The sequence below is a fragment of the Sceloporus occidentalis genome, unplaced genomic scaffold (genome assembly GCF_023333645.1).
Source record: "Sceloporus occidentalis isolate IW3139 unplaced genomic scaffold, rSceOcc1.0.p SCAF_416, whole genome shotgun sequence".
Taxonomy (NCBI): Eukaryota; Metazoa; Chordata; class Lepidosauria; order Squamata; family Phrynosomatidae; genus Sceloporus; species Sceloporus occidentalis.
Window position 1 is genome coordinate 52,007 of NW_028317396.1, and position 17,065 is coordinate 69,071.

A 17,065-nucleotide genomic window follows, 5' to 3' on the forward strand; every position below is an offset into this window, starting at 1 on the left:
TTTGATGCCCAAATCACTTTTTCCTCCCCCGATTCCCCCCCCCTCTTTTCTAGGAGCTCAGGGTTGTAGAGCCCTAAAAATCTCAACAATATTGACACAAACTGCGGAAACTGTGTCCATTTTTGGGCCTCATGGTCATACCTGGGAACTTTCTCAATGAGCCGACCCTGAGACGTACGAAATATTAACCCTTTAATAGTCCACAGCTAAGATTTTATGTAGTAGCTCTCAAAACGTGCAACCAAATGGCTCTGATGTCATGGAAACTTTGACTTATTTATGGAGGATAATAATAATTAACGAAGAATACCGCGGGATACCTCTATCCGATATTCCCAGAGTTAAAGGGAACCACACTTTACTTTGAGATCATTAGGCACCATCACTTCATTTGCCAAATTCATCGACAAAACTATTACCCCCTTCTTGATATTTGGTGTAATGAAAGATGCTGTTATATTAGTGATATAGTACGAGCGTAATAAAGCCAAGTAAAGCTGCGGCCCGGATCTGGAATGCCTGTTTACCAGGAGATTGGGAAGGAAACAGAAGATATGTGTTGCTTGGAAGCAGATCCCTGTTGCGCTGCTATTTACTACTCAGTAATTAAAATCTGTCATTGTGCCATTGGCTTCATTAAAAGAGAAGAATGTTGCACTTTCTTTGCCAGAGAATGGGATTATTTTGCCTCTCCTGGAAATTAAAGGGTTAAACGTCAGGGGTGCTGATGCCCCGAATCCCCCCCCCACCCCCGTTGGGATTGGTGAAGTAAACCTAGATTTGCTTTCTTTCTTCCCCGCTTGGGTTTAGGACTTCTGACCCAGCTTGGACCCTTCTGAGTGTTTCACGGTTAATAAGAGACGGCGGGCATAGAAATGACAGCGAAGATTCTGGGTTCTAATTGCATTATTTCTCCATCCATTTCAGTAATTTCATAATAGAAACATTTCATGATGTTCTCCTAAAACATAGTGAACCTGATATAGATAAATCACGGAACGTTGACCGTAGTTGAGAACCTCTGATTCTGTTAACCATAGAAAGGAAGGTTTGTTACCCAAATGATGTCATAATTCCAGTTCAAATGATCCTGGGATACTATTTTTTCTTTTTGGGGTTTCTACACGGCTTCGGTACTATCCCTGTTTCTTATACTGTCTTCTCCTGTCAATTGAAAGCCGTGAAGGTGAACATTCGCTTTAAGGGGCACCCAAAACATACGAGTAACAGGGCAATAAAAGCACACTTAGGTTTGCCCTCCCCGTGCCTGGAGCTGACGCCTTCTTATTCTACTCATTTAATTCCATTCCAACCGGTGAACTTCTCACTGCTTTAGCACAGCTGAAATCCCGGCTCAGACAGGCATGGCCAGGCTCTACATGATTAAACGAGCACTCATATCAATTACGCCAGCAGAAGACCGTTTTACAGAATCCTCTTAGCAGGCCCCGGGAGGCACTTTATCACATAGTCGACTTATATATATATATCGCGCATGTCTGAGGCTGCTGATTGGTCACGAGGCATTTTTCTACATATAAACGTAGCCTCTAGAGGAGCTCGTTAAACAACCGCAGAGAAATGTAGTACTACGGAGTTTGTAGTCAAACCCCTTTAACCCCAGATCTTCTTTGCTCAAAGCGCACATGCCATAAGTCATTCTTAAATAAAGGGCCACGCTATTTTACGTGCACTTTTCCACCAGAACTATTACAGTTTGCCGAGAATGCATCCTTTATCTTTGGAGCTGGAATTCTTTGTCTTCTCCTGAAGGTAGACATTGAAGTCTAAGCAGGGCATCATATTATGATATATTATGATCTAATATCAATCTAGGATCTTTTTCCTGTAGATTCACTACTATGGAAAAGTAAAAGCTCTAGATGTCCATAAGGCAGGAATCATAGAAGCAAAAATGAAGATGTATCTGCTGCAGTGTAGCAAAGAAGAACAATGAGAACGTGTCTGGGTGCCTAGAGGAACACATTTGCCCTTGTGGTTAAACAGTTCATGGTTTAATAACACTCCGACACTTTAAGTGTGATCATAATTTAAGTTTTTCTGTGTGAATTTGGTCCAAGATGTGGTATAAGATGTCCCAGAACAGCCTAGTCTCTTATTTACAAGATCCACTGAAAGAAAGGGTTCACAAAGTCCAACAATAAAGGTCCACTCATGTCAAGATATGTTCATTAACAAAGGGACTTGGCCCTCAAAACATTCACTCATTAGCAGCACTCATTGAGTAAACGCTGCACAAATGCGCCTTGACTTTTGGAGTGGGCCATACCATTTCTTTCTATGGAAGTTGGATAGGACAGAGGACATAAGCAGCAGTAACCTAAGGAAAGGATCCTTACAAGTGTGAGTTTGACATTTTCTACATTGTTGGTCCCAGAGAAGACATAGACCCCATCGTACCAATCAACATGTGACTCCACAACCACCATAAGCCAAGGAATTCATCTGACCTATGATGTCATAACCTCTTATTCTATAACAAAGAGCGGGGTGCGGAAGACACCAATACTGAGTTTTCTTACTAGGCCATTGAGGTTGCAGAGGACCTTGTTGCCTCAAGAAACATCTCACCAGCACAAAGTCTACTGTCTATAAAACACATCCACATTCTATATTTATTTTGGGTAGTTTTACTGTAAATTGTAGTTGGATTAAGTTTCACATCCAAAGCCTTCCTGACCGGATTCTTGTTACCCATGCACTAATTAGGAGATAATTATTAACCAATCAGCTACATAATTTCATCAAGTAATTTCCTGGCTGTACAAGGAGGAGAAATTGACATTACTGTGCAAAATCGTGTGATTAATTAAGTGGAGATTTTATGTTTCGGACTGAAGACTTAGCAGGGCTGAGTAATTACTGGGGGCACCTTTAAAAAAATGCTGGGTTATTTCTTTATGGTTATAAAGCAGCAAATGTGCTTCTACCAAAATTGAAATTTATAGCACTGGGGGTTATTACTGTATACAGCGCTGGGGGTTATATTACTGTATACAGCGCTGGGGGTTATATTACTGTATGCAGTGCTGGGGGGGTTATATTACTGTATACAGCACTGGGGTTATATTACTGTATACAGCGCTGGGGGTTATATTACTGTATACAGCGCTGGGGGTTATATTACTGTATGCAGTGCTGGGGGGGTTATATTACTGTATACAGCGCTGGGGGTTATATTACTGTATGCAGTGCTGGGGGGTTATTACTGTATACAGCGCTGGGGGGTTATTACTGTATACAGCACTGGGGTTATATTACTGTATACAGCGCTGGGGGTTATATTACTGTATACAGCGCTGGGGGTTATATTACTGTACACAGCGCTGGGGTTGTATTACTGTATACAGTGCTGGGGGGTTATATTACTGTATACAGCGCTGGGGGGTTATATTACTGTATACAGCGCTGGGGAGGTTATATTACTGTATACAGCGCTAGGGGTTATATTACTGTATACAGCGCTGGGGGTTATATTACTGTATGCAGTGCTGGGGGGGTTATATTACTGTATACAGCACTGGGGTTATATTACTGTATACAGTGCTGGGGGTTATATTACTGTATACAGCGCTGGGGGTTATATTACTGTATACAGTGCTGGGGGGTTATTACTGTATACAGCGCTGGGGGGTTATTACTGTATACAGCACTGGGGTTATATTACTGTATACAGCGCTGGGGGTTATATTACTGTATACAGCGCTGGGGGTTATATTACTGTACACAGCGCTGGGGTTTTATTACTGTATACAGTGCTGGGGGGTTATATTACTGTATACAGCGCTGGGGCGGTTATATTACTGTATACAGTGCTGGGGGTTATATTACTGTATACAGCGCTGGGGGTTATATTACTGTATACAGTGCTGGGGGGTTATATTACTGTATACAGCGCTGGGGCGGTTATATTACTGTATACAGTGCTGGGGGTTATATTACTGTATACAGTGCTGGGGGGGTTATATTACTGTATACAGTGCTGGGGGGTTATATTACTGTATACAGTACTGGGGGTTATATTACTGTATACAGCGCTGGGGGGTTATATTACTGTATACAGAGCTGCGGGGGGTTATATTACTGTATACAGCGCTGGGGGGTTATATTACTGTATACAGCGCTAGGGGTTATATTACTGTATATAGCGCTGGGGTTTATGCAGAGGAGAAAAAAATGATGGTATCCCCTCCTTAAAGGCTCTATAACACTCATTCTGCATACACCATTGGTCCATAACCTTTTTTAACCCCTTAATGACAAAGCCCATACATGTACGGGCTCAAAATGCATTGTTTTCAATGGGTTTAGGGACCGCCCATTGTCCTTAAAGGGTTAATAGAGCGTTAGCATATTATTTATTAGTGGAAAGACGTGGGTTGTATCCGTTGTCGAGATAGCAAGCTATATAAGTAGAATAAAATGTCTTTTTGTGTCTTTTTCAGAAAAAGATGGATGCTCCCAGGCGCGAGAAATGGAGGGGACGGGAGCGGGGGAAGCGATCCCGGATGAGAAGGCAGTTGTTGCCCCTTTGGTGGCGCCTGCCATGGGTCCAGTCAAGATACCCATCCCAGAACGAGAGACTTGGACCCGTCAGATGGACTTCATCATGTCTTGCGTGGGATTTGCTGTCGGACTTGGGAATGTCTGGAGGTTCCCGTACCTCTGCTATAAAAACGGAGGAGGTAAACCACGTGTTCGCGATGGAACGTTGAAGGTTACTTTGATTGAGTTTTTTGGCCCTTTAATATCTGCCATTTAACCGATATGCCCCCCCCCCACCCCAATAAAAACAAAAAACTGATGTAAGTTCCGATCTTCTTTCTGTAAAAATATGGAAATTTTAAACGATAAAGATCCCAGATTATCCGGTATATCATTGCTTTTGCTGGGACAATAATTATTTTTCAGCCTTTTCGCCTTAATCAGGGTTTTTTTTTGTTTTTTTCGGGGCAATCGCTGCTTGTGTTTCTCTAATAAGACGCTATGACCTATATAAAAATGAGTAATCTGAGCCCGTTTCCCACTCCGCTCCCCCCCATCCACTTCGTAGACTTACAGAGAGTCACACGCTCTAAAAATGGAAATCTGCCGAGGGAAGAAGGGGGGGGGGGAGTGCCATCCGTCGGAGCTAATATGCCGAGATCTGAGCGGAACGGGGCGGACGATCAGAGAACCAGATATGGCAGCTCATATAAATTATACATTTTTGCTACAATGTATCTCCATTTCGTTTGCAATTTTGTTCCCTCCCGGTAATTTGCAAAACCCCTGGAGCTGCTAAAGCACAAAAGAATATCGTTACATGAAATACTAGAACAGCGTTTATTCTATGGAGGATCACAAAATGCTGCCCATCCCCCCCTCGCCAGCATGCAGACCGTATAGATGGGGGGGGGTTGTCCCCAGGGCCCAGGGTTTCTGGTGCCGTAGGTAACGAATGTGTATAGATATCTGCATACTTGCTTATTAGTAATATAGAGGAGAACCCAACTGGCTCAGCCCCTAGGCAGCTGCCAGAGGCGATGTATGGAGCACATAGCTGCACACGCGTGACGTTGGCATGTCGAGTCATGTGTAGGATGCCAGTTTTTTATGTCGTCCAAATTTAAGACAATTTGATAAACATTATATTCCCGAAATAATTAGGGGCAGTGTCTGCTTCATAGCGTCCTGTGACGAGCCTTGAAAGGTGAGACCCCCTGCACTATAGGGTCCTAGATAGTTTAAGTAACCGTCGTCAATGCTGTGTTGCCTCCCCTGTCTGGCCCCGAAATAATTTATGTCTAGAGAAGGAGGACAGGAGGACACCATCATCAGATTCTGAAAGAGAAAAACGATGGTGGTGGGTCCACGTAAAATGTCTCAGTGGTCTTCTTTAAGCGTCCTCCATCATCCCCTAGAACAGATTCATAAACACAGCTGGTTCTTGGCCATGACACCTTTTAAAGTACGTAATACCCCGTTTACGGACCTTGAACCTCGACTTATTGCTTCAGGTTTGAAATAGTCCTTCTTCTTCTTGGCTTGTTGAAAGTGAATAGGTTCAGTTCACCAACCCAACTGAGGTGGCCTTGGGGGGACATGGCAAGAAGCCACAATAAAAGGTCCGTAAAGGACCAGGCGTCAGTGATTTTCTATTAATGATAGAATTTAAAATGAAGAAAAATAAATGCTTTGCTCAAAAACCAAATCCAATAAGGACGCAGAAATTCAACAAACAAAAAGCCTACATTTAAAAATGTGTATAATTGTTGGCATTATATAAAACAATAAATAATAATAACAATAATAATTGTTAGCATTTCCCTGAAAACGAGGAGGGACCCCCAAGGAAACAAATGAAAATGAAGGAGAGAGCTCCACATTTCCTCTCACACTCTCTCATTCTCTCTATTACACTCTCACTCACTCTCTCTCATTCTCTCTCTCATGCTCTCATTCAGTGTCTCTCTACCTTCTCCGCTGTCTGCTTCCGTGACCCTGTCCATGACAAGAAGACAAGATGTGCATCTGCGGAAAAGGAGACAGGGAATGAGAGTGCGAGAGAGCGTGAGTGTTAGAGAGCATGAGCATGAGTGAGGAGTGATTAAGGGTCAGTATCAATGAATTTCGTACCAAGATGGAAAAAACCCTCTGAATTCATTATCAAATGGACGAAAAGACAAATTTTTATGTTTTTTTGGTCCATTGGTCTCTATTCTTTATAAATATTCTTCCTTTGTATCACACGGGCATTATCAGAAGAACGATAACAGTTGATCAGGATTGGCTGCCAAACCCTATTTTAATGAATTATTTAGCCTAATTACCGTGTATTTATCCTTGTGATATCGTAATCGTGCTGAAATAATGTGATCTTAGGTATATAATACAGACTGCGTGTAATTTAATATGTTCTCATTCACTGTTTTTTTTTTTGTTTGTTTTTTCCTTTTTTTATTTTGTTCTTGTTTTCTGACTGACCTTCCCACCCTCCCTCCCCCCCCCATGACAGCCCCGGCTACCTACAGCTCATGAACTCCGCTGTAATGGGTTTATGTGAATGTGGAAGAATTCAGCAGCGGATCTCCTGGGTTCAGGGAGCAGTGTCCATGGGGGAAAGTCAGGTTCCTCCATGGTCAAAGTATTATATCAGTAATTATTAGATGATGGAAGCAGAATATTAAAACCCTTATTATATAAGAGGACAAATAACAGGTAAGAGCAGAATTTAGAGAAAAACTAGGTTTTTAATTAGTTTGTGGATCAGGATTTGTCAGATTCAAGGTAGTGATTGGACTTGCGCCGTGATAAGAAGTCCTGATTGGTCCTTTAATTTATAATTTTATTTAACATTTGTAACGAAGTAAGCGTGTTCCAAGAACTACATGGGTGTAATTATTTATAATATAGCGGTTCACATGAATTTGATGTGTGTTTAATGAGGTTTATATATATAAAAATGGTAATTATTCCGGTTAAAAGCACGCAGCGTCCGGAGAGGTGGTTGCCGAGGCGCTCCGGTGGATTTTGTGTGTTTATTCTGTTTGAAGGTTGGTGGTCTCTGCTTCCCGGTAATGACCGTACTCTGCTTTCTTGTCTACGCAGGCGTGTTTCTGATCCCGTATCTGTTGATTGTGTTTGTTGGAGGAATTCCGGTATTCTTCCTGGAAATTGCTTTGGGTCAATTCATGAAGCAAGGTGGCATCGCAGCGTGGAACATCGCCCCATTATTTAAAGGTAACCAACGGTCACATATGACGTCATATTACGGCGCTGGGTGACCTAAAGGCACAAATTGGTTATACAGAGACGGAGGGGGCTTGGTACAGCTTCCTTGGTGGAAATCAGAGATCTCCCTTGTAACTGGCCCATTCAGCACACCATGAGGGGCAATCTGTCCCCCACCCCCCAGGGTTTTGCGGCGGGAGGACTGCCGGCTTAGACAGGGCACAATGCGACTGCGTAGCTGCGGATCGGCGAAACATTATGAGAATTATAGTTTATTTTTATTAGCTGGAAAGCTACAGGTTAGCTACAGTCCGTCCACTTGTCTCTTTGTTATAATAGTTTAATTACACGTTATTATCCCGTATTAATCATAAATATTACATCCACCAATGTTTTCTTACACGTAATATTATGATTTGTTTAATGATTAAACCACAAAGGCTGTTTCCGATAAATGTCACGGTTGACCAATTTTTCAATTTCGATGATAAGGATATAGAACAATAAAGGTTAATGGTTAGCTCACAAACAAATGCTTATTTAAGTAAAATATTTGTGTTTTTAAATTAATTTTAATGTTTATTTGGCAGAAGCGCGCAGGTTCTGCAAAATTGTTAAATAACAAAATACTTAGGAAATGTGACTTTTGTGGGGAATTTGTACCCGGTGTATAAATAATGTAGAAATAAGTTTTGCCCTTAATGGTTTCTTGAATACATTTAGTGTTTTTTATTATGTTATTTTTTTTATTAGCAAACCCCCCAACATATCAAATCGGTTGTATGTTATAATGCGAGGACATGCAAACTCAGTTGAATCTGTTCAGTTGAGCCAAAGGTTATCTCAACTGATCACTCAACCTCTTAGTGAATAGACCCAAATGTCTCAAAAACCCCAGGTATCCATATCCTGTCCAGCCCACCCATGGCATGGCCTACCCTATCTGCCCTCTTCTGTGCACCGTACAATGTATAGCTAAATCGGCGATGGCCATACCTGGGAACTTTCTAAATAAGCTGACTCTGAGACTCTTTAAATAATAAGTCCATCGTGAAAAGTGTGCACATGCTGACTAACCGGATCTGTTAACCAATTGGCTGTAACACTGGTACTCATGGAAACCTTGACTTGCCATTATTGAAAGATACACTAAATGGAGTCACCTGCATTCAAGCAGGGATCTCAACCATAACATACTGGGAGCAAAAGCAAAACCGGGAGTCTTATATATGATCACAGCGGGGGAGAATATGAAGGAGTCAGATCCAGACTGTGGGACCATGAGAATCTGCCCCTTCACCCAGAGGCTCGGGGGCAAACCCTGATAGTTCTTATTTATGGTGATGAGAGTTAAAGAACTCAAATCACCTACAGGGTCAACTCAGCCTTTGTTGCGAGAGAAACTCACTAGGGTTGGCCCTTTGAACCCTATAAATCTCTTGACACCATTTTTATTCATTGATTTTTGTTGGCTGTTAATAATCAGAACCCCCAGGGTGCTCGTGCGTTAATATATAATATTCACAATATTATTGTATTAATAGTGTATATTGTTCATAATACTTTTAAGCTGTTAAAATATTTTTTTTTGGGGTATGTCTGTTTAACAAAAGCATATCAACTTACAGAAGAACTGGATTAAAAGTAATATTTTCTTTTAGAAGGCAGCGGAGTTTGAGCTCTTTAAAAGAAATTCATCTGATCCTGACTTTCACCCAAATCTTGCTTTATGAGATCAAGCAGACAATTGACAATCTTTCATTATGTTTGTAACCTTTTATATATTTTTTTTAAATGTAAGAGAGAACATTTGTAATAACACATGTTCGATAACGAAAGGAGCTGACGGTACAAAGCAAACCGCGAGGCCATGTGAACAATAATATGAAGGAATGGTTTTATTATATATATATATATATATATATATATATATATATGGCCAAAAGTATTTGGACACCTGACCATCACACCTATATGAGCTTGTTGCACAACCCATTCCAAACCCGTAAAAACACTCATCTGGGAAGGCTTGCCACAAGATATTTGTAAGCATTATGCTTGAATCCTAAAATGTTTATGTATTATTGTATTTAACATGCCTTCCAAATGTCCTTCTTTTGGGAACAATAAATAATTCGTATGGATAGAAGTATGAGGTTTGATTGCTTATTCTTTCTGCCAGGTCTCGGCTTTGCCTCAATGGTGATTGTATTCTTCTGTAACACCTATTACATCATGATCCTGGTCTGGGGCCTCTATTACCTGGTGCACTCCTTCACCGACACCCTGCCCTGGGCCACATGCGGCCACGCGTGGAATACTAAGGAGTGCACTGAAGTCTTCCGTCTGGACCATTGCATCAATGGGACGTCAGCCAACGTTACAAGCTCTGGAAATGTCTACAACCTCAGCTGTGATGCCCTTGTGAACAAACGTTCACCTGTCATTGAGTTCTGGGAGTAAGTAGTAAACATGCTCATTAATATTAGTAGATCTGAGGTCTTCGTTTTATGACCGTGGCACAGATGTAGGACGGGCGACCTTCGTGGTCCATGTACAAGGTTGGGGCATGTCTCTATGCACCTGCTAGCGTTTGGCACTAATCTTCCATTGTGGACCCAGCAACCCTCTGTGGGCCAACTGGTTCTTATCTGCCTTGACCCTGTGCGTTTCTTCCAGGAACAAAGTCCTACAGATCTCCAATGGTTTGAGCGAACCTGGCCAATTGAACTGGCAGATGATACTTTGCCTGCTGGCGACCTGGGTCATCGTATATTTTTGTATCTGGAAGGGAGTAAAATCCACGGGAAAGGTAAAGAGCTTCTTATAGATAAAGCCCGGTATATTCCGCTAATGAATGAGTTCTCATTGTTCCTTAAAAGAACTTTTGCAAACAGCAGTATCTTCGGTCTTATCCATCATTATAACATGTGAAGACATTGCGGGTCCCTCAAAAGCAATGTACTAAGGATGATAGACCACCATCCTAAGCAGTAGACCCCAACATGTAGCTCATGACTACCACTGAGTAACCTTCGATAGACCAGCATACGCCATGTCTGGAGAAGAAGCTATCTATCCTAGAACAACTCAAAACAATATTTCCTAATTTACTTCTTAATACATTTTCATAATAAATAAAAAAATGAATTAATTATAGGTGTCTCGGGAGCTTCCTTTACTAATGGAGCAAGGTTACCCTCAACCTCTGCTCTCTGTGCCAATGATAATAATAGCCCTCTAGCCTAAAAGATACATTTTCTTTTATATATATATATATATATATATAGTATCAAATTATTATATAAAGTGCTACTTAAAAATGTAACCCATTATTTAAGATCTTAATAAAGCATCTTAACCATTGGTAACCATCGATCGTTGGATAGGGCTAGGAGGTTGTCCTCTCCCCGTCTGTGGGCGGCCATGAAGATGTATAAATGTATCACTCATAAAGCTTTACTGATACACGAACCGCCGTTGTTTGTTCTAGATGCAGGGGTCGGTCCGTGGTTTATGTCTAATAAGTGCTAAGAGGGAGAATCATACTTGATAAGTAATCTCTTTAAGTACTGAAGATTTTCGCCTTTTTTTTTGTTGTTGTTGAACGTCCCCAAAGGCACAATTCTCAGCTCGCTGCGCTCATTGTCATGTAGGTCACGAGTCGAGCTTTCCTCGGCAGGATTAATCACGTCGCTTCGGAGTTTAATCTCTGCAGCTCTGCCTCCAATACTAATGGGCTTATCAAAGGACCAGAGACGGGAAGAGGCTCAAGTCCATTTTCATTCAATTGCTTGAAATAACGCAATGATTGATACAAAGTTACACCACAGACAGTAGTGTAGGGCCCGACGAAACAAATAATAAAATTGTTCTAAAATATGTTTAAATCTAATATTATTGGGTCTGTAACAGTCCCGACGAGACTCATTCATCTATTTGATTTATTGTTTAGTTTGGTGGCAATGTAATAATACAAACGTATATATATATCAAAACGCTGACCGAATTTAATGAAGAAAATCAAATGAGCCCCGTTTTTGTGTCATAAGGAAAAATAACGGCGGTTGTTACAGTCACCCTCCTGGTGGTAAGTGGAACAGCCTCCCAGCAGAAGTGGTAGAGGGTAATACATGGGATAGATATATGGCTCCTGAATCTAAGACAAGACTTGTTTTTACATCAGCAACAAAATTTCATATAAATTATCCACGTTCCGCTCTAACCACCACAGAGTCAAAAATATGGATCTCAAACCCAAAATACCCTTTAATTTGTAGATCTTTACTATTATTTTATGGAATTGCTTGCAATGTCTTTTGCCAGGGCCTTTAAAAACGACCAACGGTAATCATTTTACTCATGTATTATTTAAGGTCGTATACTTCACCGCTTTGTTCCCGTATGTTGTCCTGATAGTCCTTTTGGCCCATGGAGTCACTCTCCCCGGAGCTCTGGACGGCATTGTGTACTATCTTAAACCTAACTGGTCTAAGCTTGCTGAAGCTCAGGTAAGTTACGACTAAGATTTCGGACAAGTTGTAAATCTGGTGAGCTTTTTGATGGAATGACATTTAAATGTCTCTCGTAATTCCATTTGTCTGCTCGTTTTTCTCCCATCATCTATGTGTTTATCTGTTTTTTTACCTCTCTTTATACTCTCTTCCCAAGTACTTTATGTCTATTGGTAGACGAGAGAAGGGGCATATCGCCCAATTGGGGATCGACGGGCCAGCAAGAAAGATCTCAGATCTTCCTTGTAACCAATTTACATCACGGCTTCTGAACTTGGCCGGCCCTGACTTCCATATTATCTCTTCCCCTACATGTAGGAGAAGACCCTCCAATTGAATTCCTTATTCATGGCAAAGGGGCACTTCCCTGGGTCAGGCTTTGGACAGTTCCCTACTTAAACACATCACTGATCCCAGCTGTGATTATCATAATTCCAGATGGGAATTCCCAGAACGGAATCATTTTTATTATGAATAAAATGATGTTTTTTTAAGTTGCTATAAAACCTAAATGTATGTATATAGATATATATATATATATATATATATATATATATATAGGTGTAAATATGTGTATAATGTTTTATATTTAAAGTGAAATATGCCTTGAATGACTTTGCCTCCGAGCTAAAATAAGGAATGATGGATTCATTCCTTACATTATGCTTGTACTGTAAATGAATTCTGGAGCTATACTGCCCTCTAGTGTACAGATGGATTCATTGCAAATTCTCCGTTGAAGATTAATAATTAATAAAATAGAATCTGCTTCTTTTCATCCATCTCTCCCCGGCAGGTGTGGATTGATGCTGGAACTCAGATATTCTTCTCTTATGCTATTGGGTTAGGAGCCCTGACAGCCCTCGGTAGCTACAACAGATTTCACAATAACTGTTACAGGTCAGTAAATATATCAGCGAAGACAAGATAAAACAAACTCAACATAGGGAAGGTTTCTACTTGTCTATTTTATACAAAAAGTAGCGGCTAAGATAATGGAATTCGCTGCCATATGAGGTTAGATGTAGAAGGAACATTCTTGATTATTATGTCCAGGAATCTCTTAGATCCAAGAATTGAACACAAATATTGCAAAACATTTTTATAGGTTGTTGCTTTGCTTTTAGGATGAAAAGTTCTTTGGAAAAACTAAACAATGTAGCAATGTTAGAGTGTCTTCGTTCAGGAACAAGGGGCTAGTGGTCTTCTCTCTTGCCTTTTGTCTGAGAAGGGTATTGAGAGTGTGTATAGATGCCCAGGTAGATCTCAAAGGGTCCACCACTCTTGTACTCATCATAGCTGCAGACAGAGCTCCCAGTAATCATTAGAACCTCTACTTTGTTGTAGGTCCACCCTACAATCATTACTTTGTTAAGCTTGTGATGGGACCTGACAATAGTTAGGATTTAATAGCGATGAGAAGATGTTTTGGAACATTAGGTTCTTAGGTTCATTGGTTCGTTAGGTTATTTGTAAGCCCACGAAGACAGAATATGTATCTGATTTTCATGGTGTTGATGACATGATTCTGATATATTATCTTCTTTCTTCCCAAAAAGAGATGCCTACATACTGGCTGCTATTAACAGTTCCACCAGCTTCTTCTCCGGATTTGTCGTCTTCTCGGTCCTGGGCTTCATGGCCTCTGAGCAAGGAGTTGACATATCAAAAGTCGCAGAGTCCGGTGAGTTCTGGAGATGGAGAACAAAGAAGAGGAGCTAAGCTTTGCAGCTGGCGGGCTTCCATTTCCGTTGGCTGAGTTGAGGTCGTAGCAACCCAGTAACCGAACTGGAACGGGGCGAAACAGGGGGAATTTTTTTTAATTGACAATATCCTGGGAAAAATGCATGAGGCTAATCTTAGACATTAAAAAACTAGATATTTGTAGGTACAATTTGGGAAATTATTATCAGGCTTATGGTCCTAGCAAGATATTAATAGTGTTCAAACAGTTCTAACTTTTGTAACTGGTTTTCGCTGGTCTGATTTCCCAGGTCCAGGACTAGCATTTATTGCTTACCCGAAAGCTGTCACCTTGATGCCCTTTGCACCGATTTGGGCTGCTCTGTTCTTCTTTATGCTCTTAGTTCTTGGCCTAGATAGCCAGGTAGGTACAAAGAATTTGGGAGCGGGGTAGAATAATTTGTCATTCTGCTGAACCAGCTCGTTGGGTCAGGATCCGATCCAGTAACCAGTTGCTTCTTCCCCACCTTCCAATTTTTTTATTCCACCTCCCAGACGACTAGGATACAATATATATTATATATATATATATATATATACTTTATGGTTTTTTCTAACATCTCTATGTGCTGAGCAGAATTTGCCCCGTTCCAGGAAAATCTCTTTTCTTCACTCTTTCTCTACTCTTATGTGGACCTCTGGCAGAGAAGATATTGAACCCATCACGGGGCAAAGCCTGACAAAGCAGAGGTGGAGAAAAAGATGAGACCTCAACGAAGCAGCCCCTGCAGAGGAGCTTTGGGAATTAGGGAACTAGGTAGTCTATCTGGATTATCCATGCTCGCTAACGCAATGCAATCTTCTCTTCTGTCCCTAAACAGTTTGTGGGGGTCGAGGGATTCTTAACCGGGATTATGGATTTATTTCCTCACCCTATTAATGGCTTTGTGCGCAGGGAGGTCACCGCTGCACTCTGCTGCCTCTTATGTTTCATCATTGACCTCTCCATGGTGACCGAGGTGAGTGTGAAAAATGGCCTTCAAAACTTTGCCCTAGAACTCATTGAAGCCCCCAAAGTTCTGGTTTATGACCTTAAAACTTGATCCGGCGACCCTAAGAGTCCAAAACAATGTCCCGCGTTAGCCTTCGGTGTCATCTCCTCCGAAACGTTCTGACACGTCTTCTTCTGTGAATGTTTCACGTCAGGGCGGGATGTACGTCTTCCAGCTTTTCGACTATTATTCAGCGAGCGGCATCACTTTGTTGTGGCAGGCATTCTGGGAATGTGTGGTCATCGCCTGGGTTTATGGTAAGATCGCTCAGAAAAGTAATACAATTTTCTTGTAAAAAAAAAAAAAAATTATTTCAACAAACAATACCATATTAAATAATAAAAAATACAATAAAAAGACGACATAATATTTCCATACATTAGTATCAGTATGCTATATTTAAATCTATAATGTATATCATGTACTAAATCGCAAGGCTTAATTATGGAGGCAACAACAAAAATTGTATCTGCCATCACAGAAACAAATTTCGAACCCTGGTTGTCGTTCCTTTGTGTCATTATTATTATTTATTGTTTTATATAGCGCCATGAAATTCCGTAGCACTGTACAATGGGATGGGTATTCCTTAACCCCATAGAATATTTTTTGATGCCCGGGATTCTGGGTTTAATATCCGGATTTCCATTAAAAGTTGTCGCTCTCCGTCGCAGGTGCTGACAGATTTATGGATGACATTGCCCGGATGATCGGTTACAGACCTCTCCCTTACATGAAATGGTGCTGGTCAGTGCTCACACCTTTAGTCTGTGTGGTAAGGTTGTTTTCAATTTGCACCATTTACACACTCCATACAATGTATCCTTTAAGAAACAAGATGTTTTAAGAGGGTGCTGCCAATGGTACAGAGGGGGTACGAGCCTGAAAAAGGCGCTCGCGAGAAATGATACACTTTGTGTCAAGGTTCCAACAAGAATTATTGCAGAAGAACATCCGTGGTCTCCAGTCCCATACCTGGGAACTCTCCTGATACTTTGCTTAGGATACAGTTAGTAAAACTACATAGTAGGTGAAACCACGAGAGGGACCACAAACTCTGTTTTCTTTGGGCACTTTGGACATTTTAGATGATTTCCTCTTTATAATCCAAGTTATTTAGCTGTGAAAAGCTGCCCCATGAATGGAAAGTCAGGAAGGACGAGATGATTTGGCAGCAGAAGACACCGGATAATAATAAAGTTTGGATAAAGCTGAAGCTGTTCTTGTTCTTCTCTCTCTCCAGGGTATCTTTTTGTTTCATGTTGTCAACTACAAGCCGCTGACTTACAACAAGTCCTATGTCTACCCTTGGTGGGGAGAAGCTATTGGCTGGGGGCTCGCGTTGTCATCAATGTTGTGTATTCCGATGACCGTGGTGATCAAGCTTCTTCGATCGAAGGGATCCCTGCGGGAGGTGAGCTTGGGTTATATAATATGTATATGTCCCTGATGTGTGCGGAAGTCAGTCTGACCTGTTGATCCATTACAGCGCTGGCACCTGTTGACCACCCCAGTTTGGGGTCACCACCATTTGGAATATCTCACTCCTGAGGCCGAGACCAAACTTCTCCCACCGGATTCCCTGATCACGCTCAGCAAAGAGAAAGCCACCCTGTTCGAGACCGTGATCTGATTGGAGCGCGTCGCTGGCTCACCCGGTTTTGCTTATTGTCTTTTGTGCCAATCCTACCATTTAGTTCGTACGCAGCTTTTCCAAAATGCCGCAGAGCTGATAAGGTGACATCGTGAAGAGTAACATTTTTGGAATATTCTTGTAATTGATTTGAATCTTATCTTGATGAATTAAAGGGATCCTGTTCCATAAACAGTTTTCACAGTGAGAGTGTAGATCCTAACTAATCAATCCGCACCCATAAAACTATAAGCCTTCACGTAGATCATCATCATGTTCCTTGACCCCATGCCCGTTATGACATTCCTAGGTGGCCACGCATGCAAATGAGCTGCTGGAATCCATCGTCTTTCCTCCGCATGCGGTGCTCCATGAAGATGTTATAAAAAGTTGGAACTAAACTTTTTAAAGCACTTTTTTAAGTCACTTGACCCAAACAGATCCTCGCA

General features: G+C 41.3%; 1 protein-coding gene across 1 annotated transcript; it reads left to right on the forward strand.

Annotated features, from left to right (window-relative positions):
* Positions 1 to 4,510: 4,510 nt before the first annotated feature.
* On the forward strand, positions 4,511 to 16,616 carry LOC149272806 (sodium- and chloride-dependent creatine transporter 1-like). Its single transcript, XM_089506708.1, has 13 exons — positions 4,511 to 4,706; positions 7,612 to 7,743; positions 9,917 to 10,193; positions 10,414 to 10,546; positions 12,111 to 12,245; positions 13,045 to 13,148; positions 13,808 to 13,932; positions 14,243 to 14,355; positions 14,813 to 14,950; positions 15,138 to 15,240; positions 15,658 to 15,758; positions 16,227 to 16,397; positions 16,473 to 16,616. Exons 1-13 carry the CDS (start codon positions 4,568 to 4,570, stop codon positions 16,614 to 16,616), a joined length of 1,815 nt encoding a protein of 604 aa, XP_089362834.1. The 5' UTR covers positions 4,511 to 4,567.
* Positions 16,617 to 17,065: the final 449 nt, after the last annotated feature.

What these genes read in the sequence shown, in the direction of transcription:
- LOC149272806 (XM_089506708.1), top strand. Translation starts at nt 4,568, where the DNA reads ATGGGTCCAGTCAAGATACCCATCCCAGAACGAGAGACTTGGACCCGT. An exon ending in ACCTCTCCATGGTGACCGAG is followed by an intron (nt 14,951 to 15,137) that starts GTGAGTGTGAAA and finishes GTTTCACGTCAG; the next exon opens with GGCGGGATGTACGTCTTCCA. An exon ending in TCACACCTTTAGTCTGTGTG is followed by an intron (nt 15,759 to 16,226) that starts GTAAGGTTGTTT and finishes CTCTCTCTCCAG; the next exon opens with GGTATCTTTTTGTTTCATGT.